This window comes from Canis lupus, chromosome 4 (assembly GCF_048164855.1).
Source record: "Canis lupus baileyi chromosome 4, mCanLup2.hap1, whole genome shotgun sequence".
Classification (NCBI taxonomy): domain Eukaryota; kingdom Metazoa; phylum Chordata; class Mammalia; order Carnivora; family Canidae; genus Canis; species Canis lupus.
This window is the reverse complement of record NC_132841.1, coordinates 70685935-70711297: the sequence shown is the minus strand read 5'-3', so window position 1 is coordinate 70711297 and position 25363 is coordinate 70685935. Positions and strand designations below refer to the sequence as shown.

The 25363-nt window shown below is 32.5% G+C and overlaps 1 protein-coding gene and 2 pseudogenes across 5 annotated transcripts in view; 1 reads left to right on the top strand and 2 right to left on the bottom strand.

Annotated features, from left to right (window-relative positions):
- The window catches only part of RICTOR (RPTOR independent companion of MTOR complex 2), a 117176-nt gene that overhangs the window by 46796 nt on the left and 45017 nt on the right, over positions 1 to 25363 (bottom strand). For all 5 annotated transcript variants that reach the window (XM_072824811.1, XM_072824812.1, XM_072824814.1 and 2 more), the window contains 5 exons: positions 20069 to 20133; positions 18666 to 18797; positions 11527 to 11590; positions 6556 to 6682; positions 2906 to 3075 (listed from right to left, as the gene is read on the bottom strand). In XM_072824811.1, the coding sequence (XP_072680912.1) occupies positions 2906 to 3075; positions 6556 to 6682; positions 11527 to 11590; positions 18666 to 18797; positions 20069 to 20133 (558 nt within the window). The remainder of the gene's footprint in view (positions 1 to 2905; positions 3076 to 6555; positions 6683 to 11526; positions 11591 to 18665; positions 18798 to 20068; positions 20134 to 25363) is intronic.
- Positions 3480 to 3987, bottom strand: LOC140632617 (large ribosomal subunit protein uL23 pseudogene; annotated as a pseudogene).
- On the top strand, positions 8166 to 8415 carry LOC140632618 (large ribosomal subunit protein eL43-like; annotated as a pseudogene).

The window sequence follows — 25363 nt, the reverse complement described above, 5'->3', positions numbered from 1 at the left end:
TTACTCTGGATATTTTTTATTGACTTTTCCTCTAGTTTATTAATAATGTCTACTTGCCCAAAATGAATTTTCATTGAGTTCAGAATTTCATATACTGTTTTTCAGTACAAGAACTTCCACTGAAATCATATGTATATTCCAATTATCTGGTGAAATTCTCCATTATTTCTCGTATTTTCTTCCCTTTTTTCTTCATTTTCCTTTACAAATTATGCATGGTTTTGTTTTTGTTTCTTAAGATTTACTTATTTATTTAGGAGAGAAAAAGAGTGCGAGAGTGAGCACGGGGTGGGAGGGGCAGAGGGAGAGGGGTGAGACAGTCTTTTTTAAAAATATTTTATTTATTTATTCATGAGAGACACAGAGAAACAGAGAGAGAGAAAGAAGCAGAGACACAGGCAGAGGGAGAAGCAGGCTCCACGCAGGGAGCCCCACGTGGGACTCGATCCCGGGTCTCCAGGATCACGCCCCAGGCTGTAGGCGGCACCAAACTGCTAAGCCACCCAGGCTGCCTGGGTTAGACAGTCTTAAGCAGACTCCGTGCTATAGAGCTCAATTCCACAACCCTGAGAGAATACAACGTGAGCCAAAACCAGGAGTCAGACACTTAACCAACTGTGTCACCCAGGCACACTGCTTTGGTTGTTTTAAAGTCTTTTTCCCTCTAACTGCACTATCTGGATCATCTGTGGGCATGTTTCTATAGAATTTTTTTTTTTTTTGGGGGGGGGTGTTTAATCAAATGGTCATATCTTTTTGCATGACATTCAACCAAATTAGTAAGTAAATGTAGGGTAACTCTTAAAGAATCTTCTTCCCCTCAAATTTCACTCTCTCTGGCCCTTATTGCTTTCACAGTTCTATACTGCTTTAATATGAGACTTTCATAATTATTCAGCTTTCCCAGTTTCCAAAGCAGATGCTTTAAGCTATTTTATTCTACCCGGAAATGTAAGTTTAAAAAATCTATTTTTTAAAACTCACTATAAAAAATTACAATGGATTTAGAACCCTTATAGATGGTCTATTCTATTAAATCCACACATTTTTCTGTCTGAGGGCAAAATATGTTATAGATAGCGAAATAAAAGCCAGGGTAAATTTAAAAAGGGATTTTTAAGGGGAGGAAGATTTGGGCCTAACAACAGAAACAGCAACACTGAAAATAGTTCCTTTGTATGTAGAACGGAAATCAATGTATAAATTTAGAATCAAGTTTGTAAAATATAATTAATAAAAATGAGGACACTATTCTCTTAACACACTATATAATGAAGATGATGATATTAAAGTAGATGATGATGAATAATATCAAAGGTAACCAGTATCTGTTGAATATTTACCATGTGGTAGGTACTGAAGTACCTAGATTAGAATTTTCTGTAGATTAGAATTAATATGTGTAAAGTACCTGGAAATAGTAACTCATTATAAGCATTACATGAGTGTTAGGTGGTGCCTTTACTACTACTATTATAATATTTATTGTTCACAACAATTCTTTAAGGTGAAAACCATGACCTTCATTTTACCTAAGAAAAAATGGGTCCAAGAGAGGCTTATTAACTTGTCCAAATCATAAAGCTAGTAGGTCATAGAGCAAAAAAAATCAAAACCAATCTGTATAGCCCAAAGTCTATGCTCTAAATCACTATGCTATTCTGGGGGAATCTCACTAAAAGAGAAAAAAAACAAACATTTGTGGTTTTAGAGAAATAGATATAAGCAAAGACACTAGTGTAAACGTCTATCACATTCTTTTGAGGTGTTCTTACTTAATAAAGGCTTTGCTTATCTGCTTTATAATTACATTGGAATAAAAACAAGCCTATACATATTATTTTCCTTTATTGTAATCATCTCACCAATCCTAAAATTACAGTTCTACTTGATTAAAAAAAATTAGGCCAAATAAACTATAAAATATCAAAAATGCTAATTTATACCTAGCGGACTCACATGAATAATGAATGTACTTGAAATCACTTATTGAGGAAAATATTGTGCTTGAATTTATTTCTTAATGATAAAAGCTGTCACTTTTATAATTTCAAAAACAGTAGTTCTACTGGCCCCAATAAAACAAGAACTATAAGATTTAAGACAAAGTTCATAAAATGATTTAGACAGACATGCTAGAAAATGAAACATCTTTTATACTTTGCATAATTTCATACCCAAATATAAACAAATCCTTGGTTTAATCTTACTCTGAATGGTATCTGCAATGGACAACAATATAGCACATTCATATAGATAAACTGTAAGATTAGTTTGTAGTAATTCTGTTCCAACCTCCACTACACATTTTATTAAAAAAAAAAAAAAGAGTACAAGGCAGTCTTATTATTTTAGACTAACTGCAAAAAACACTGAATTAGTAAATAAATAAATAAATAAATAAATAAATAAATAAATAAATAAATTGTATTTTAAAAAGAAAGATTTGTATTCTATATCTTTGAAGTATATATGGTTATTAGTTGCTAACAAGTGCTTCTAAATTCTGAGAATTTTAGCATGAGTTAATAAATAAACAATATATAATCAGCAGGAGCTATTCACACAATTAACATTCTGAAGTTCTTAAAAAGAAATAGTTCTCCTAAATAAATAAATGTATATGTAACCTTACTTGTGCTCTAATTGCCTTAATAAAGTTTTCACAGATAATAAAAAAAAAAAACTTCACTTTACATGTTGATGAAATAAATATTCTTGAGAATAATATTTTCTATTCAGCCCAAAGTGAATGAGTTATAAAATACTGGGGGGATAAGCTAGTCTTAATTTATGTTTGATAATTAATGTTGTGCTGCATCTATTAACTTAAAAATTTCAAAATAAGCCTAGGTATGTATTTAAACTCATGTTGTAAAACTAGAAAAGATATTAAAGTTCCTACCTCTAATTCTACATCAGCTCGCACATATTGTCGGGTCTTCGGATGATTAAGGAGGTGCAAAATTGTAGTAATGAGGGCCTCATTTATTCGACTTAATTGGCAATCGATCACATTTTTCAGGATGGTGTTTAGTCCACCTCGAAGGGCCACCACCTCTGGATTCTGAAGTGCTAAAATAAAAAAAGGAAAAACTTAATAAGGGTAAGTTATTACTTTTTAGTAATTAGAAACCTGGGATTTTATCTTGAAACTTAATTTCCTTTCTGACTTGAAAAACTTTCTAGCCAAAGAATTAAAATGTAGATAAAATATATCTAATAAGAGTCACTGAATATACTCTTTCCAAAACTCTGTTTTTTTTTAATGTCTCTGAATTGATTTTTTTATATCCTTTGTCTGTATTTTACTAGAATGGTTCTTCTTGTCAATTGCAAGAAACTGTTCGTTTAATAGGAATATGTTAGCTTTTCATCTATTTCAAATCTTTCATCTGCTTTAGATTTTAATTTCACTTTAGATTTTAACTTTAGATTTTAATCTCAGATTTTTTTTTTTTATGGTGAAAAAATTTATATTTAGATTTATAGCCGGCTGGACTCAGTTTAGATGATCCCAATTTTGTTGGCAACATCCAAAGCATCATAGTCAGGAGCCAGTCGAACATATGCTTTCTTCTCTCCATCAGGCCTGATCAAGGTGTTGACCTTGGCCACATCAATGTCATAGAGCTTCTTCACAGCCTGTTTGATCTGGTGCTTATTGGCCTTGACATCCACAATGAACACAAGTGTGTTGTTGTCTTCTATTTTCTTCATGGCTGACTCAGTAGTTAAGGGGAACTTGATGATGGCATAGTGATCAAGCTTGTTTCTCCTGGGGGCGCTCTTTCGAGGATATTTCGGCTGCCTTCGGAGACGCAGGGTCTTGGGTCGTCGGAATGCAGGTGACGTGCGGATCGTTTTTTTTGTGACTGTGCACGCCTTTCAGCACCGCTTTCTTAGCTTTCAAAGCCTTTGCTTTGGCTTCGGCTTTGGGAGGGGCAGGGGCTTCCTTCTTCGCCTTCGGCGCCATCTTCGTGAAAGGGCTAATCTCAGATTTTAAACTCAGAAACTCCTCCCTTACTTCAAAGAGGCATTTTCTGATTATACCAGCACATACATATATGGGTTTTAAAGGAGTTCATGATTAACATTCCAGTTTTCGATCTGTTAGGAAACTGAGTTTTGCTGCATATTTATAAACTCATTTTTTCCCAAATGTTTAAGTTATCCCAGCATGCTTCCCAAACTGATTTTTATCCTTTTGATATACTAAAGTTTTCTATATACCAGAGTCTGCAACTCAATCTTTTCATTTTTTCTCTTAATAACCTAGCTTAATAGTTTTTGTAAAAATCAACTTTTAAAAAAACTTTTCCCTTCTATTTTTGTTTCTCAAAAATGTTTTCATAATCGGATCTCTCTTGTTTATTCTGGCTTAATTTTAGAATTTTCTTTTATTTTTTTTCTAAACTGAGTTATATAAACTACATACAGTAAAATTCACACAACTTAATGGCACAGTTCAAAAAATTTTGAACAAGTTTCATACTATTGTAACCAATATCCAATCAACATACAGAAATTTCACCATCCTAGAAAGTTCCCTTACACCACTTTTCAATCAGTACCCCCCCCTCCAGTATACAGACAACAATTTCTGTTATTAAGAATCAATTGGACAAATTCAAGTGTCAAAAATACCCTGCCTCCGAAAAACACATACACATGTCATACATATTTCTTAGTAAGTTTGTTATACATAGTTTTATACTTTGGAGGTGGTAACTTTTTTCTCCAATAAATTTACTGATTTTATTGCTGAAACACAAAATAAGTTGATCAAATCTGTATCTTCACATTTCTACTGTTTTGAATTACTTAAGTTCCATTTTTCCGTTGATAAGAGTTTACTAGGTATATCTCACCCATAACATGTAAACTTCACACTTATTATTTTCATTTACTAACCTGGTTGAAAGCTTTTAGCAATACTAATTAGGAGTAAAAAGTTGGTAATATTTACAGAGATCCACCATTAAGAATAATACAGTGATTTGAAATATTCTAGAATATTAACAAATGAGGTTTCTAATTATTTTATGTGTATAGGTATGTGTATGTGTGTCATCCTATGTGTATATGCATATAAAATGATAGTTCCATTAAAAAATTGGTAGGTTTCCATATTTGAGTACTTTTAATTAAAAGATAATTATAAAAAGATTATAAGAACTGTTCTTGAAACAATTTTTTTAAAACAAAACTACCTGAATGAGTCTTAGTTTTTGATCTATTGTATATTCTATTATTTTGAGTCAACTGGAAATAAAATTTTCTCTGAAAACCCATTCATTTTAATAAGATTTTCAATATTTAAAAAATTATTTCATAATTTTAAAAACTTCTATTTTTTCTTCCTCATTTGTATATTACTCTTTTGTTTCTGACCTGTGTTTTTCAAACACTAGTGTATGTTTATATACCATTCATGTTTCTCTACAACTAACTCAGATTATTTCAAATAATCAATTTTGTTCTCTAATTAGATCCCTTCGTTTCATTGTTGCTTTCCTCCTGCTTACCTTAAAATTGATTTTCTTTCCTTCTTTTTCTATTTCTTGGGCTCACATACTTATTTTCATTGCTTTTTGCTTACTTATAAAAGCATTTTAAGATAAGAAGTTAACTCAGGGTATAGCTTTCCAAGCACCCCCTACACTGACTCGTCAAATATTTTTATTTTTGAATTAAATTTTTAATTTAATTTTTAATTAAAATTTTTAATTAAATTTTTAAGTGTCTTTAAATTAATAGGTACTGAGAACAGTACCTTTAAATCTTCAATAATAGGGTTTGATACTCTTATATTTAGTTTACAATTTTGTTATTAATTTGTTTATTACATCAAGAGTCAACAGGACCTATGCCACCTCTACCTTTGGTGGGAAAAAAACTATCTTATCATTTAAAATTGTATTTTGGTTTTAAGTGAGGTTGAGCCTTTTAAATATTGATTAGCCATGTATTTCTTTGAGAATTATTTATTTTCCCTACTCATCTGTATATAAATGTTATTTCCCTAGCATGTTTGTAACATTTATTTTTTGTTCGTTGTAGCACTGCATGTTTGTCTCTTTATATTAAAATCTGTTGCTGCTGGAATCTATTTCTTTTGTTAACTCAAGACTCCTTTTCCTTACAATGATCAGATACTCATCCATTTTTTTTCCTGTTTTTTTCCCCATTTAACTCTTTAATCTTCTTGCATTTAAGTTTTTTTAAATGTAGGATTATTTTTTAATACATATCAAGATATAGTATAGTTAATAATGTCTGAGAACCAGATTTTAAGTGATTTTATTCTAAACACTGGAATTTGGACAATTCCTATATTCCTATAAACTAATCTTTTCATATCTTTGTGCCAATAACTAAGAATTCATATGTGAAAGGCATTTAAAATGCCATATTTTTTTCTAAAACATTATTACACTTTTATTACTTGGAGAAAATTCTGACCCAGTTCACCTTTAAAAAATGTTACATTCATACACACACACACATACTTCCTAAAATGCTTCATTTTTATTACTTGAAGAAAATTCTGACCTAGTTCACAGATAATGGCAATGCATGCTCGGACCATTCTGTCTCTTTCTTGAAGTCCATCATTTCCAACTGCTATTAAAGAGTTGGCTACAGAGCTAGGAAACAAGGAAGCATTCACAGTAATCATCTGTAACAGGGAAGAATCAGAAAAATAAGTTATTTACTTCAAAATACATGTTTAAAACCAATTTTGTTCAGATTGAGGTGTTAATAACCATTGAACATTTATAAGATCCAGGCATCAATTTTAATCCTCTTCCTATGAACATTTCAAAGGGTTACTATAACTAATAATTGATCCAATAAATGTTAACAACCATTACTGTGGGAAAATGTTCAGACTATAAATCAATTAAATGACAGACTAATAGTTCAGACTATAAATCAATTAAATGACAAGATTCAATGTTTCTGAGATTCTAAGCTCCTCTCAAATAGGAACTATATTTTATACAACTTTTCAGTACCTAGACAAAGAAAATGAGTGGTAACAACAACTGTCAACATACTACTGTACTATTCCATTCCTGATTCTTCCCCATATATAATCACCACCAAACCCTGTCTTACCAATTTACTTCACTATCCATATTCTCTTTCCTATCAAACTCTGATTTGGGCCCTCATTCTTTCTCATTTTACTGCAACAGATTCCTGATAATCTCCCTATCTCTAACCCTTATTTGTTGCTATGGCAAAAAGCAAAGTTAGTAATCTGTAAGCTATTTCTAAGATTTCAAAAAGGATGATGCAAATAGTATGTTTCTGGTAACAAAACTGTAGATGAATTTTACTTTAAATGAAAAGTTTAAATGGCAATAATATAATTGGGATACTGAAAACATAGTATCTCTTCAGTTTGGAAATAATAAAGAAAACAAATTATGTAGCCAATGACTGTTTAATGAACAAAAACTGGTAGATGGAGTATTTCAAAATAACACATCTCTGGAGTAGGGATAATTAATCTTTACTGGATATTACTGAATAGATAATCCTATAAGTCAAGGGCAAATGATTCCCTAAGTGAATCTCTTTCAAATGTAAAAAATCTGTAATACATTAATCTCTTATTACATGAATATAGAAATAATATATTAGGAAAATTGATGGCTTAAATTAGGCAGTCAGTGAGTAGAATTTCAATTTTCAATTAACACTGAAAAGTGGGAAAATTATATAGAAAATAAGAGAGACAAAAACCAAGAAGGATTCTCTGGTTTGGAGAATAGGGGAAAATCAGAAGATACTGAAAATGAGTGAGCAAACAAAAAATCTTCTAAATGAATGAGATAGGTGAAAAGAGAAAGAAAAATAACATGACTATCCCTTAACTGCTCATGGAGGAAGTTACCCTAAAGCAGCAAATGTTTCTTGCTTTTCTTTAAAATGAAGATTAATACACAGAAAATTTTTAAAAATTTAAAATGCGTACAAAAAAACCAGTGACCTAGCCATTATAATATTAACATTAATCTCTACTAGCTCAGTTGCCAAGATGTTGCTGAAAAAAAAGAAATATGTGCTTTGATTACTAATGAAATTACAGTTCTTCTAACAAATAGAGGCCACTGCTCTCTGGGCTCGGACCTAGTTGGTGGTAAGGTGACATGGCTAAATGCACCAAGAAGGTTGGAATCGTGGGTAAATATGGGACCCGTTATGGGGCCTCCCTCAGGAAAATGGTGAAGAAGATTGAAATTAGTCAGTACGCCAAAGATGAAAAGGCAAGCTGTGGGCATCTGGCACTGTGGCTCCTGCAGGAGGACGGCAGCCGGTCGCGCCTGGACCTACAACATCACTTCTGTCATCATAGTAAAGTCTGCCATCAGAAGACTGAAGGAGTTGAAAGACCAGTAGAAGCTCCACCATTTGAAACACTGCTAGCCTATAATAAATGGGTTAATTTACATAATAAAATTTAAACAAACGAATAGAAATAGAGGCCACTATGCATTCATTCAACAAGTATGCTTTCCTTTTAACTCTATCTGCTTTTAGCTAAAACAAGGAGGAACCCTCGCCACATTCTTCTGAGTCTATATCCTACTGTCAGGTATAAGCAATTCTCTACTCTTGGATTCATAAATGATATCTGCCTCAATTCACTCTATTTCAGAAAAAAACAGAAGAAAATAGTTTTGTAATAGGATTATTAAATTGTTAAGGGTCTGTTCACTTTTACTGGGCTGTTTATAAACTAAATTATAACACATCAAAACATTTAATAAAACTGAAATGAAGTATTTACTGAATAATTCAAAGAAGCTGAATTTAATTGTTTGAATCTATCTGGCATTGTCTTTTCTTCTGAATGTAATTTTTAGGGAGCAATTCTCAAGTATGGTCCAGGAAACAGGGTCTCTAGGGTATTTTCAGAGATTCTGTGAAGTTAAAACTATTTTCATAACAGTTCTAAGACATTATTTGTCTTTTTTACTCTCAACCTTTCACAAATATATACTGAAGTTTTCCAAAGGCTCCAATGAACATGAAATCACAACAGATTGAATGAAGAAACAAATATGACAATCCAGCTACTCCTGTCCACCAAGACAAACACTAAAGACATTTGTAAAGATCTAAAATAATGCCATTCTGCTAAGTTTCTTTTTGGAAAATATATTTTTATAAAAATGTTTGTATGTGATGGGTTTATTGTTCATTTTTAATATGTTAATATATAATTTAATTGCTCACTTATAATTCCTAGTAGGGTAAATATTGACACATATACCTCAAATAACCAAATAGTTACTCTAGGTTTTTCAGAAACAAATTTTATTTTCTTATCGTGAATTCTCAAAATCATGGCAGTAGGAAAGACTATGAGTAAAAACCATAAATGTAATTTTTAAATTTAAATTTGAAGAGCCAAATATCACGGTCCCAATGTAACAGTTTAGCTATAATAAAAATATCATAATCTATCTTCAATATTACTCTTACCAGAATTGCAAATTTCTTTTAAGACATTCATCTATCTACCTCTTCCTTACTTCGCTCACCTGTGGGTACTATTACTAACCACAAGTTGGACAATTGGAAGAAAAAAGGAAAAAGAGATCTAGTTAATGTACAAATTTAACATTCTATCATTCTGAAGTATGAACTGAATTCAAAGACAGGTAAAAAGGAAAAGGGTTAAAATTTTTATTTTTTAAAGTAATTTAAATAATTTTAGATGTTTTTATTTTTTTATTTTTTTTTAATTTTTTTTTTAATTTTTTTTATTTATTTATGATAGTTACAGAGAGAGAGAGAGAGGCAGAGACACAGGCAGAGGGAGAAGCAGGCTCCATGCACCGGAAGCCTGATGTGGGACTCAATCCTGGGTCTCCAGGATCGCGCCCTGGGCCAAAGGCAGGCGCCAAACCGCTGCGCCACCCAGGGATCCCCTAGATGTTTTTATATTAAAACAACTATATACTACATAAGCCTCATAAATGTTTAGGATTATACAGGATACTTAGGATGAAACAGGAAAAAATTCTTACATAACTATGTCTTAACAAAGTTAACTCTTAATTCACTGCTTTGCCATTAGGGTATCACATTAAGTAACAACAAAAAATGCTTTGAAAACCTCTCATTAGAAGCATTATGGATTATCCTTAACACATTCTATTGCAGAATTTAGATTCTGATCTATCCTGTACAATGGTTTGAACTGCTTATTGAAACTGTCTATGGACTATATCTAAATTTGTCTTCAAAACAACCAGACTGTAACTATTTGTGACATCCATTTAACGGTATTAAGTCTAAATATACAAAAGTAGAGTAGGGAACAAGTAATCCTCTTTCTCCAATAATGTACCAAAAAAGCAGCAATTTCACTTTTACGTCTACTAAAGGAAGAAGTACAGTAGTTCTTCCCCACTCCCTTAGCCAGGGGGTATATGTTCCAAGACCCCCAGTGGATACTGAAACCACAGACAATACTGAACTCGATATATAAACTCCACTGCTGATGGAAAGCCTCACCAATAACATCAACAACACATATTTTGTATTGTATACTATATTCTTACAATAAAGGAGGCTAAAGAAAATGTTAAGAAAATCATGAGATAATAAATTTACAGTTCTGTATTTATCGAAAAAATTTACATATATAAAGTAAACTCATAAAGCTCAAATCTGGGCAGCCCAGGTGGCTCAGCAGTTCAGCACTGCCTTCAGCCCAGGGTGTGATCCTGGAGACCTGGGATTGAGTCCCATATCAGACTTCCTGCATGAAGCCTGCTTCTCCCTCTGCCTGTGCCTGTTTCTCTGCCTCATTCTCTCTCTCTCTTCTGTGTCTCTCAATGAATAAAATCTTTAAAAACAATTAAAAAAAATAAAGCTCAAATCTGTGTTGTTCAAGGGTCAAGTATACTATTTTTACTGTACATACATACCTACAATAAAATTTAACTTACCAATTAGGCACAGCAAGAGATTAACAACAACAATAATAAAATAGAACAATTATACTATAATAAAATTTATATGAATGGAGTCACTCAAAATAGCTATTAGTACTAGTCACCTTTCTTCTGGTGATGTGAGATGATAAAAATGCCTATGTGATGAGATGAGTGAAGTGACGATGTAGATACTGTGACATTAACATTAGGCTACTACAGACCTTCTGACCATATAGCAGAAGGAAAACCACAGTTGACCTCAGGTAACCAAAACTGCGGATAAGGGTTGTGGTGGGGGGGAATACTGTATTCTTTAGAGTGAATATTTTATTAAAAATTATTGTCTTACCTGTACCCAATCACACAGAATAATTACACAAAACATTTATGCTTACCTCTAAGTTTAACAGACCTATTTATCTCATATAATTTTAACAAAAATGTTTAATGAGAATTTAACCTTTAAATTTTAATGAAGATTTCAAAAAGTCTAAATCTAAAACTGTAAAATATTTTAAATAAAACCCCCAAATCTATTACTCTCAGATACAGAACGCACCTTTCTGACTAATCGAAGTGCTTGTGTCCTCTCTACTTCATTGCTCTGCTGTATGTCGATGCACCTAAATAATACACAAAATACTTAGTTACTGACAAACAATTTTTTATGTAACACTAACAGATCAGACTCATCTTCAAAATGTTAATACAGTATTTTAAAATTTTAACATATGTGATTTTTCAATACCAGCAGATATTTATTTAGTTAACTTACATCTAGCTCTCTTATGATAAATATTTGCTATAATAAAGCATTTCAAAACTATTTAAAACTCCAGAAAAGAACATAGTAAATAATTTACAGAATTATACATATCAATAGAAAAGTAAAATACATACAAAACAAAGGTATCGGAAATCTAGTGAAAAAAAAATTCATCTATCTTTGATAAAATTTGGAGTTTTATAAAAATTGTGGAGGAAAAATATTTCCAGCTCATGTTTTAATTTAAATATGATTTTAGGGGCATCTGGGTGACTCAATCGGTTGAGCCACTGACTCTTGATCTCAGCTCAGGTCTTGATCTCAGGGTTGTGAGTTCAAGGCCTGTGTTGGGCTCTCACTGGGCATGGAGCCTACTTCAAAAAAAATTTAATTTTATTCAGGGCCTACATATTTTATTTATTATGACTATGTTAAAAGTCTTATATACTAGCCATAGTAACTCTATTTCACCAAATATAATTTAATATCTAAACACACTTCAAAGCTTAATGCTCAATCAGGTATCACTTGACTGACATTTCTCTGTAAAATTTATTAGTCAATTTCTTAAGAGTCTGGTTTATGTAGCAGAATAATTAATTTTTACTTAAAAGCATTTTTCCTATCTGAATACAATTAAATCTGAAACAATTTTATTAAGAAGTAAATATACACACAATTCAATTGGTGGCCACACTAAAGAGGCTTGATCAGACCATCTCCATAGTCAAAAACAACTGTAAAGTTTAAACAAAATACTTTTTTAAAACTATTAAAAGGGCAATGGATAATAATCCTTGGAAAAAGATGTACAAGTTCCACACCCAACCAGGCTTTGTCGCTAAGGGCACCTGTCAATCCCCAGTTTTAGGGGAATGAAGTCCTAGCAGAAAGCAAAATTTTTGCTAGACTGGAGAGACAGGTTGAACTTTAGTGCAGTCAAGGTGGCTGTGACTTGAGGGAAAAAAATCCCAGAGAAAAGAAAATATAGGAAAATGAATGCAAATCTTCATGTAATCTCTTCTCCAAGGCACTTGCCAATCTCTGTGTTGTGCAAATGCAGGGTAAAAATCCAAAAAAAAAAAAAAAAAAAAACACAAATAAAAAGCTTTACTGTCAAGAAGCTAAAGAAGTAGGCAGAAATTTCAGTAGGTATATAACACCCTAAGATAGACATTACAGCTCAAGGCTGCTCAAGGTGAAGAGGTTCTGCTGAACATCTACAACAGCCATTTGAGATCCCAACAGCCACTCCACAGATCAAAGGGAAAGCTAAAAACTAAACTTCAACTAAATCAATGTGATACATCAACATTCCAGAATAAAGCTTAACAATCTTAAAAGGAAAACTGTATGAACCCAGAGCTAAATATTTTGAATATGCAATGTTCACATCCAATCATGTAATAATATGAAGTGTGCTTTAAAATAAACAAAGGGCCAAATAACTAAAAACCAAGAAAAGAAAATGACAATAGAAACAGAACACAGGTGATTCACATATTGGTGTTGGCATAAGAAGGCTAAAATTCACTATGGTAAATATGCTCAGTAAATAGAAAGAAAGATGGAGAAATAATGCAGTGACCTAAAATCTTTAAATAAGAGTAAAACAAATCACAGAAATATATAACTGAAAGTAAAAATTGAAGAGACTGGTTTACTAGCAAGATGGAGGGGGAAAAACGTACAAAGTAAACACACTGAAGCACAAAGATTAACAACAAAAACTGAAAATATAGTAAGGATATCAGAGACATGTGGGACACTGAACAGATCCAACACAACACAGCTGGAGAACGAGAGGATATAAGGAGAATAAAGAACAGAAGAAAACCTTAAAGTAGAGAAAAAAATACATCACTTCAAATAAGCAACAAGAGACAACTTAACCATTCACCAGGTTAAAAAGAAAAATCCAGAAGACAATAACTTACTTAAAGCACTGAAAACTAGGAACTAGTCATAAAATAGCTTTCAAGCTTTTGCACAGCAAAGGAAACAAGTCAACAAAACCAAAAGACAACTGACAGAACATGAGAAGATATTTGCAAATAACGTATCAGATAAAGGACTAGTATCCAAAATCTATAAAGAACCTATAAAACTCAACACCCAAAGAACAAATAATCCAATCAAGAAATGGGCAGAAGACATGAACAGACATTTCTCCAATGAAGACATACAAATGGCCAACAGACACATGAAAAAATGATCGACATTACTTAGCCATCAGGGAAATAGAAATCAAAACCACAATGAGATACCACCTCATAACAGTGAGAACGGCTAAAATTAACAAGTCAAGAAATGACAGATGTTGGCGAGGATGCAGAGAAAAAGGAACCCCTGTACAATGTTGGTAGGAATGCAAGTTGGCGCAGCCACTCTGGAAAACAGTATGGAGATTCCTCAAAAAGTTGAAAATAGAGCTTCCCTATGACCCAGTAACTGTACTAGTGAGTATTTACCCCAAAGACACAAATGTAATCTGAAGGGGCACCTGTACCCCAATGTTTATAGCAGCAGCGTCCACAATAGCCAAACTACAGAAAGAGTCCAGATGTCCATCCACAGATGAACGGATAAAGATGTGGTATATACTACTCAGCCATCAAAAAAATCTTGCCATTTGCAAAGACGTGGCTAGAACTAGAGGATATTATGTTAAACAAAATAAGTAAATCAGAGAAAGACAATTATCATATGATCTCACTTATATGTGAAATTTAAGAAACAAAACAGGACCATAGGCAAAGAGAGGAAAAAATAAGACAAAATCAGGGAGACAAAGCATAAGAGATTCTTAGTCATAGGAAACAAAATGAAGGTTGCTAGAAGTCAGGGGGGTAGGAGGATGGGGTAACTGGGTGATGGACAATAAGGAAGTTACATGAGGAAATGAACACTGGGTATTATAGAAGACTGATGAATCACTGACCTCTACCTCTGAAACCAATAATATATTATATGTTAATTAACTGAACTTAAATACAAAAAGAAAAACAAAAAAATTAAAATTAAAAAAAATTTCTTAAAATAGAAAAGGAAGCCCCTTCATATACGAAGACTATAAAATAGAGGCATTTACAGACAAAAAAAAAAAAAAAAAAAGATGAAATAATCTTGAGTAGACTGGCATTATAAAAAAAAAAACAGTAAAGGAAATTCATCAAACAAAGTGATACAAGATAAATGAATATGTACAAATGCAAGGAAAGAAGGATAATGCAATGGGTAAGTAACATAGGTAAACATCAGTAGTTCCAGTTAAGGGGCACTTGGGTGGCTCAGTAAGTTAAGCAACCTACTCTTGGTTTCAGCTTAGGTCATGAGCTCCTGGGTGGTGAGATGAACACCTGCCTTCGTTTCTGCACTCAGCAGGGAGCCTACTTAAGATTCTCTCCCTCTGCCCCTCCCCCCACGTTCTCCATCTCACTTTCGTTTTCTCTCTCAAATAAAGAAATCTTTAAAAAAATATATCAATAGTTCTAGTTTAAAACAAAGCAGAACTAACCTGTAGGGTTAGAAATGCATGTAGGAAAAAAAAAACTATAGCAATAATACAAAAAGCAGAGGGGAGATGATATAAACTATAAAAGGTTTCCTGCATTGTTCTGGCTGTAATAAAATGCTAAACCTAATATCAAGGATATGAGTTATAATCTCTAGGGCAACTGCTAAAAGACGAAAAAACTTTATAACCCAGATATTAATAGAAGAGGAAAAGAAATTCTTCATTATTCCAAAAGAAAAAGAGAAACATAAGAACAAAGAACAGATGTGATAAATCTCAAGATAGCAAACAAACTCAAGTATATGAGAAAATTAAGAGCAAGATGAACAAACTCATAAACATATATATAATTACACTGCATAAAGTCCACAGAGCATGCATATAAAAATTCACCAGACACAGTCTAAATGTTCCAATTAGAAAACAAAATGGTCAAAGTCAAACTAGATTTAAAAACAAAAAATCTGTATGATATTTACACACCAGAAACTTAAATATAAGGACAAAACAACAGAAAGTAAAAGGATGGAAAGAGATGTATCCTGCAAGCCCTAAATCAAAGTGAGTATAGCCATATTAATTAAAATTATACTTATATATCATATTAATATATGATAACATCATAAAAGTAGTATTACTAGGTATAAAAAGAGACATTTCACAACTATAAAAATATTAGGCCAATATGAAGGTTTAACAATTCTCAATATGAATGTAGTAACAAAGCTTCAAAATATATAAAGTAATGACTAACAAAAGGAGGATATCTGACTAGTATTATATCTGCTAAGGAAATGGAATCCATAATCTTAAACTTCCTAAAAAAGAAAACCCTATTACCCAGACAGATTCACTGGTGAATTCTATGAATCATATAGGGGGAAAAAATGAAAACTCATTTTACATAAATTACTACGTAAAAACAGGACATTTCCCTAGTTGTTTCACCAAGCAAAAAAACTCCTGATACCACAACTAAACAAGGACAGAAGACTGGAAAAATATAGGCCAATACTCTCATGAACTTAACTACAAAATTATCCCACAAAATATTAGCAAAACAAATTCAGTTAATACTTAAAAAGGACAAAACATACAGTGAATATGCATTTACTTCAGAAATGCAAACAAGGAACATAAAGAAATCCACAAAAAGCCTACAGCAAGTATCATAAATTATAGCAAAATACAGAATACTTGCAACCCAAGTTCAGGAGCAAAACCAAATTGTCCACTATCACTATTTCTAGTCAATGCAATATTCTAACCAGTGTGATAAGGCAAGAAAAAGAAAGTACAAGGACTGGAAAGGGAGAAATAAAACATTCATCATTTGCAATTAATGTTATGTACATAGAAACTCTAAAAGAATTTTTAAAACAATTAGATTTGAAAAGTGATTCTAGCAAGATCACTAGATAAGAGTTCAGTATCCAAACCAAAAACCAAAACCCAAAATCTACAATTATTTTTCTATATATTAAAAGCAAAAAATGAAAAAGAAATTAAACTTACATTAATACTCTCATAAAAAGAACATTGTAGAATAAACATAGCAACAAGTATGTGCAAGACCTCTGCACAGAAAACTACAAAATACTGGAGAGAAATTAAAGCTCCAAATCAATAAAGGTTTAGAATATTCAATATTCTTAAGATATCAATTACCCCAAATTAATCTAGAACTTCAATGCAATTACTACTAAAATCGCAGAATGTTTTAAGGACATGAACAAGTTGATCCTAAAATTCATATGAAAATGAAGAACACTGGGCAGCCTGGGTGGCTCAGTGGTTTAGCGTTGCCTTCAGCCCAGGGCATGATCCCGGAGAGCCAGGATCAAGTCCCATGTCGGGCTCCCTGCATGGAGCCTGCTTCTTCCTTTGCCTGTGTCTCTGCCTCTCATGTGTCTCTCATGAATAAATAAAATCTTAAAAAAAAAAAAAAAGAAAGAAAGAAAATGAAGAACATAAAATAACTAACAAAAAAAAAATAGCTAACACAGTCTTAAGGAAGAAAAAGTGGAAGACTTACACCAACAGATATTAACACTTACTAGCCAGCTACAGTCATTAAAACAGTGAGAAACAGGGGCAAGAATAGACAAATAGATTAAAAAGAACAGGGAACACAAAAATGGATCCAGATATATCAGTTATCTGGTTTACCACAGAAGGGCCACTAGTCTAGACATGAGAGAAAAATCTTTTCAATAAATCTTGCTAAAATGTACTGCATATCCATAAAAATAAAAATGAATCATGACCTGACATCGAATTAAACATAAGAAGGAATAAATTCTTTTGGAGGAAAACAGAGTAATATCTTCCAAAGAGTCCACGGGCATTAACTATAAAATTGGATTAATTGGGAAGAGAGAAAAGGCAAAACAGACAGACTTGAAGAAGATATTGTCAATACATATACCTGAAAGGAATCATATCCAGAAGAACATCAAGAACTCCTATATAATGAGATAGACAGATAATCCAATTTACAAATGAGCAAAAGGACAAGGAGGATATTCAAATAGCCAACAAACAAATGAAAGGTGCTTAACATCACTACTCATTAGGGAAATGTAAATTATAAACACAATGAAAGTCATAATGAACACTACAGCAGAAAGGTCTACAATTAAAAACTGAAAGCAAGTGCTGATGAGAATGTGGAGAGACTGGAATCTCGAACATTGTTGGCAGGAGTATAAATCGGTACAATCGAGCAGCTCCGGTGGCCCAGCGGTTTAGCACCGCCTTCGGCCCAGGGTGTGATCCTGGAGACCTGGGATCGAGTCCCACGTCAGGCTCCCTGCATAACATAGCTATGTCTCTCTCTCTCTGTCTTTTGTGATTAAATAAAATCTTTTAAAAATAAATAAGTAAATCAGTACAATCACTATGGAAAACTGGCAGTATGTAGTAAAGCTAAATAGACATAAACGTATGACCCAGCAGTTCCACTCCTACATGTACACCTAAGAAAATGAGCGCTATGTCCACTTACAAGAATGTTCAAGGGAGCTTTATCCAAGATAGCCAAAAACTCAACCCAGAAAATCACCAACAGAATGGAAAAAATTATAGTCTACTCATAACACAAAATATTACACATCCTTAAGAAAAAAACAACATGGATAATCTCACAAATAAAATACAGGATAGAATAACTATGTATTTTTCCAATATATGATGGAGAAACTGGTGTACATATGAGAAAAGGTAGAATAATTGGTTGGAAAGAAGGGAACTTGACTGGGATACTGAAAATATCTTATTCAGGATAATAAGGTAGTTAGTTGTATATATCTGTAAAAGTCATCAGGCTTTACACTAAAAATTTGTAAACTTCACGATAGGTATGTTAAAACTTAATACATAATTTTAAAAACACAGACGATTCTAGGACAATTACCTCGCTATTAAATAGTCCACTTTCAATTTTAGCACCTTCTGCAGAATACTGGAGTCTTGGATGAGATATCGAAGAGCTCTCAGCCCTGCTGCCCGCACTTCTTTTGCTTCATTCAATAAAGCTAACCGCAAACTGCATAAGAACAAAAAAAGTTTTGCTGCATGAGTTTCAAATATACATAAAATTATGGTACCAAATTCTTCCCCAGTTGAATGAGGCAAAACTACTATTTTATAAATATATAAAAATCATTCACTACAAGCCACAGAATTTCAATAATACTTAGTTCTTAATCTGTGCTGCCTTAGCAGATTCTTAGTAATCAAGAAAATATTATTTTGTTACTGCCTTCTGTATTTTATTATGTAATGGGAAATTAAATTTCAAGGTGTACCTATGCCTCTACAACCCATTCCCCTCTGTCTACCTGCTTCCACTCTTCTCAAAGAATCACTGACTTAAACTAATATTTTATGACCACAGGCACAGACTATACAAATTTTAATTCCTAAGCACACCAAAAAGATGGCTATGAAATCATAACATTGTATCTGTTGATGGACTTGAGAAAATAAAGTTTGCCATAAACACACTTCTTTTTTTTTTTTAAAGATTTTATTTATTTATTCATGAGAGATACACAGAGAGAGAGAGGCAGAGACACAGGCAGAGGGCGAAGCAGGCTCCATGCAGGGAGCCTGATGTGGGATTAATCCCAGGTCTCCAGGATCACACCCTGGGCCGAAGGCAGGCGCTAAACCGCTGAGCCACCCAGGGATCCTCTAAACACACTTCTTAAGGGAGGTCTAGAGATAACTGTACGGGTTCTTACTCGTGTTCTTAAGAACACTTAAGAGCTTTTGTTCTATGAATTTCATATTTAATTTAGAAGTTTAAGTATTTCCCATCATTAGCTTTCTTTATTTTTTTTAATATTTTATTTATTCTTGAGAAACACACACACACACACAGAGGCAGAGACACAGGCAGAGGGAGAAGCAGGCTCCCTGCAGGGAGCCTGATGTGGAACTTGATCCTGGATCTCCAGGATCAGGCTCTGGACTGAAGGTGGTGCTAAACCACTGAGCCACCCGGGCTTCTGGACTGAAGGTGGTGCTAAACCACTGAGCCACCCGGGCTGCCCCAGCTTTGATTCTTTAAATAATAATACATATAATATTAATAATATCATATGTATAATAAAATAAAGACTATTTGATAATTACAAAGCATCAGTAAGAACAACAGGATAACCAAAAATGCTGGAGATCCTGAATTTTTCTAACGTTCAAACAACTGTTTCTACAAAATCAAATATAAGGTGAATTAAGGTGCTATACTATCCTTTTAGTTAAAAATTACTAAAATCCAGAGGGTGACAGAGGGAACTAAACTATACTTACCAAATTATGATATCCTCATAGTTAAAACCCAATTTTTCTTCACTATGGCCAATATCACAAAGAAGCTGTCAGAAAAACAAAAGTATGCAAATATGTTATATATTTTTGTCTATTTATACTACTTTTTTAGACTGAAAAATAAGGTATTTTTCTTTAACAAAATTCCAGAAACTATATCTTTTGTTCAAATATGCATATTTATTTTTATCGCCTTGTTTTATTGACCTGCCAGTTTTAGATTTCTTTAACCCTCCTCTTTACTTTGATTTTTTAAAAAGATTTTATTTATTTATTCATGAGAAATAGAGAGAGAGAGAGAGAGAGAGAGAGGCAGAGACACAGGCAGAGGGAGAAACAGGCTCCATGTAGGGAGCCCGATGTGGGACTTGATCCCGGAACTCCAGGATCATGCCCTGGGCCGAAAGCAGGCGCTTAACAGCTGAGCCACCCAGGGATTGCCCCTTTACTTTGATTTGAATCAACCAATTACTTTTTATTATTCCACCTTTCCCTCTCAATAAATTTACTATTATTTTTTAATGGTTACCCATTGAGATTATAGCATGCATTGTTAATTAGTTTAAACAGAAACTATTTATTTTACCATATCCTCAACAATGCTAGACTCTTGACACTTGCACTTCATTTGCTTGCCTTACCTTTCTTTCCCTTTACTGATGTTTTTTCTATCTTTCAAGTCCCGTAACACATTACTGTTATTTTTACTCTATCAATTTGTATTTACCTACAAATTCACATTTTCCATTATTCTTCATGTCAGTGGTATCGTAATGGGATACTCTCTCTTCCTTCTAAGGAATTCTCAGTTTGTTGTTGGTTTTATTGTTTTTATTAATTTAATTTTTAGCCACAAGGTTGCTTGTAACAGATTCTTTTGACTTTTCTTTGCCTAGAAATTCTTTTTCACTTCTATTTTTGAAGAATATCTTGCTGGATTTATAAATTTTTACGTTAGCTGATATTTTCCTAAAATCTTTAAGATGGTTTCCATTATCTCTACTGAAATGTCTGATTATCAGTCTCACTATTGGCTCCTCTGAAGGTCAGATCCTTTTTCTCAGACTCCTTTAAAGATTTTCTTATCTATCTTTGGTTTTCAGCAATCTTACTATTCAGGTGTGGTTTTCTTTGTATCTATCCTGCTTAGGAAAAATAGAAATTCCCAATTCTCTGGGTTGACATATTTTATTAGTTTTAGAAAATTCTGTACATTAGCTCTTCAAAATTACTTCTGCTCAATTTCCTCTCTTACTTTTTCTGTTAATTCAAATATCAGATCCTTTTGTGTATACTGCAAATTTCTAAAACCTCTTTTCTATTTCCTCCATTCTTTTATCTCTGTGCTTTGGCTGAATATTTTCTAGTATTTTCTAGTTATCTGTCTTTCTGTTTATCTGGCTAATTTTCTATCTAGTGAATTTTTCACTTTAGACACCGTTTTCCCCTTCAGAGTAGCTCTCAGATACTGCAATATTTTCATAGCAGAAAAGATTATATAAATAATATGTATGGTAAGAAAACACTGCGTAAAGACTATATAAATAATATGTATGGTAAGAAAACACTGTGTAAATAACCAAATAGGCAAGACAATCTAAAAAGCTTTTGTTCACCGATCTTCATCCAAAATGGTTTTACCGGTATTCCTATAAAATCCTCAAAATTCCGAAACATGATAAACAAGTTTTAGACTAAACTTTCAAACAGTATGAATTTTTTTTATTATTTCTATTGCATTTTGTTGTACAATATTGTAAGTACTTAAAAATGGAAGAGGATTTGTTAAACAGATTTTAAATTAAATTGTAAGATTCCCTAAGCTTTGAGACAAAAGAAGTTTATATATCTCTAAAGAAACTAAAAATTAAAAGTTAAATAACATATTAGTCAAAAATATTTGCAAAAATATGATAAGCAAAAGGTTACAGCCTTATATTAGTTTGCTGGGGCTGCTGTAACAAATACCACAGACCAGGTTGCTCAAACACTGAAATTTATTTTCTCATGATTCTGGAAGCTAAAGATCAATGTATCTTGAGAGAAGTTGTTCTGAGGTACTCTCTTGGTTCTCTCAGTCTTTATACAGTTGTTCATCTATGTATATTTGTGTACTAATCTCCTTTTCTTACCAGGACACCAGTCACATTGGATTAGGGATCACCCAAATGACCTAATTTTACCTAACTGCCTCTTTGAGGGGAGTATCTCTAAATACATACACGTTCTGTATGTATTTAGAGATACATAGAGAGATACAGGTACTGGGAGTGAGGGCTCAATAAATGAATTGGGGGTCACAATTCAGCCCTTAACATTACACTTGCCCATAGCAAAGTAGGGCCTACAACAACAAATAGAACCTCATAAGTGAAAGGCCTAAACAAACTGGGGAAAAACTACTAAAAAGAGGCCAAGAAAATGTACAAAGAATTTAATGAAGAAGCAAAATTGATAGACATGATATATTTCCTGTTTCTTAAAATCTGAACCAAATACGCTGAAAAAAATGTTATCTGAAAGAAAGCTTACCAAACTGGAAAGAAATTGCTTTTTAACACATTTATACCAAATAAGACAATACATTATCAGTGGAATCATAAACTGAAAACACTTTGTAAAATAAACTGGAAAAATGTGCTAGGGGCAGGATCTACTTTTGATGACTTATATTAACAAAATAACCTAAACTGTAAAATGGGCCATACATTATTTATAATGGTAAGGAACTGGAAACAAAATGTTCATAAAGGAGCAAATTTGTGTAGCCATCAAGATTATATAATATTTAAATATTTAAAGACATGCATAATGTACTAGTAAGACAAGGTAGAAATCCTAAAAATATATATATATTTTTAAATGTACATTTTTTAAAAGCCTAAATACATTTTAAAAATATATCTTTAAAAAGCCTATACATCAAAATTTTAACACCAATAATGAAAGTGCAATCACAGGTGATTTATTTCCCTCTCTGTGCTTTTCTGTATTTTGGAAATGTTTACAATGAATATGCATTACATAACTTGAGGATGGCTATCTATATATAGAATTCATGAATAGGAACAAAAGTTTATTGACTATTAATCCTGTTAATTCTAGAAAATAGTATTTTTGTAAATTAAGATAAATAAGTCTTAGAGATAGTAGATAATATGACTTCCCAATGCCAAAAACTAGTAAGTGGTAAAGCCAGAAGTCAAACCAAACCAGTCTGAGTCCAGAATCCACTGTGAAAAATGTTACTACAATTCTGCATTACAATTATTTATACAGAGGCAAAGGAAAAGGGGAGATTGGATACAAAAAATAAAAGAATAACTAAGCATTACTATCTTTATTTTATTTCTCCAGCCTCAAAAATGGTATGAATCAAAAGTGTGGAGAATTGCATTCTGGTTATTTCAACATAAAATGAGTACGTGAAATTATTATTTTTTCCAAAACAGTTCACTAGAAACACACATATCAAAAACCATCTATTTCAAAGGATCCAAACATATATAAAAAATTTTAACTATTGACACTATTAAACATAATTTAGTATTTACTTAAGATTTCCAGGTATTTAAGATTACTAGCATTGCCATTGTATGGTATATTATTTTTAAAAAGAAGAATTGCTCATGTATTATGATCATTTAGACCCTGGACACATTCCAACTCAAACTTTTTTTTTTTAAAGGATTTTATTTATTTATTCATGAGAGACAAGCAGAGAGAGGCAGATACATAGGCAGAGGGAGAGGCAGGCTCCCCATGGGCAGCCTGAGTGGAACTCAATCCCAGGACTCCAAGGTCATGACCTGAGCCAAAGGCAGATGTTCAACCACTGAGCCACCCAGGAACCCCTCCAACTCAAACTTACTTTAAAAATTTAATTTTTAAAAAATATAATGATCAATTCAAACAGGGCAATTTTATATAATTCCCATTTTACTCATATTGCTCTGAAGGTTAAATGAATAGTTCTCCCCAGTAAGCAATAGACAGAATTAACCCAAACTTTAAAAAAACAAAAACAAAAACAAAAACAAAAACAAAAACATAACCATTTCACAACATGGTCTTTTCAGAGCACATTTTAGAAACAGGTTTTAAAATAAAAAGTACAAGTGCTCTTGGCTAAGGAATCACACTTCTAAAATTCTATTCTGCACAAAAAGTACACAAGACTGTTACTATACATTACTTAAAATAGCCAAAAGAAGTGGGAAACATTTTTTAATGGTGGAATGACTAAATTACAGTATGTTTGCATGCATATGTACAACTATGTATATATTGTATACATTCACATTTATGTGTGGATACATCTACACATATGTATGTATCCACACACATACATGACAGCTATAAAAAAGTAGTAAGTCCATATTTCTACAAAAAGAAAGGATTCTGATACATTGGAAAGTGGAAAAGTGCAAACTCTAAGTCAATATATGTCATGATCTCATTAAAAATACCTTTGCACATATGTAATAAATGGTAAATAAACTGAGTACTATATTAAACACATTTTTTCATTTAGCTCATTTAATCCTCACAACTCCATGAAATACACACACACACAAACACACACAATCATACCAGAGAAGGCAAAATACTTTCTAGTGATTACCTCTAGAGGGTATTTTCATCACAGTGGGGAGGAGGATGGGAAGGTTATGTGAGAGAGGACTTTCACATTTTACCATATCTTGTTCAATGCCATTTAATTTTTTATATTTAGCTTATGCTATTTTTGAAGTTTTTAAAAACCAGAATAAAATCAAGATTCCTTTGGCGCTTTCAATATGAATACAGGAGATTAAATATAGAAAAAGAGAACTTTTAGAATGTAAAGAGCTGAAATACTTTCATCTTTAAAAAAACAGGTCTTTAGATTATAAGGATGTTCTCAGTTTTAAAAATAGGATACTAAGATGATATTCATCAGCAGTCTGTTATACACATTACTTTATCTAGTGAAATGATGTCAGAAGGCAAGCATGGGTGTGTGACATTCACATGGTTATAGGATCACATCACTAGCACCCTCTCTTCCTTCATACTTTTTAAAAGGAAGTTTAATTCTGCAAATGAGTTCTACACTATACAACATTTTAGATGCATTAATCTACTAAATTAAGTTAATTCTAATAGGCTTATACTTAAAACAAATAGTAGTACTACAAAAACTCCTATTTAAAATACAAAATCTGTGATGAACAGGCACTAAGGAGGGCACTTGGTGGGATGAGCCCTGAATGTTATACTATATGTTGACAAACT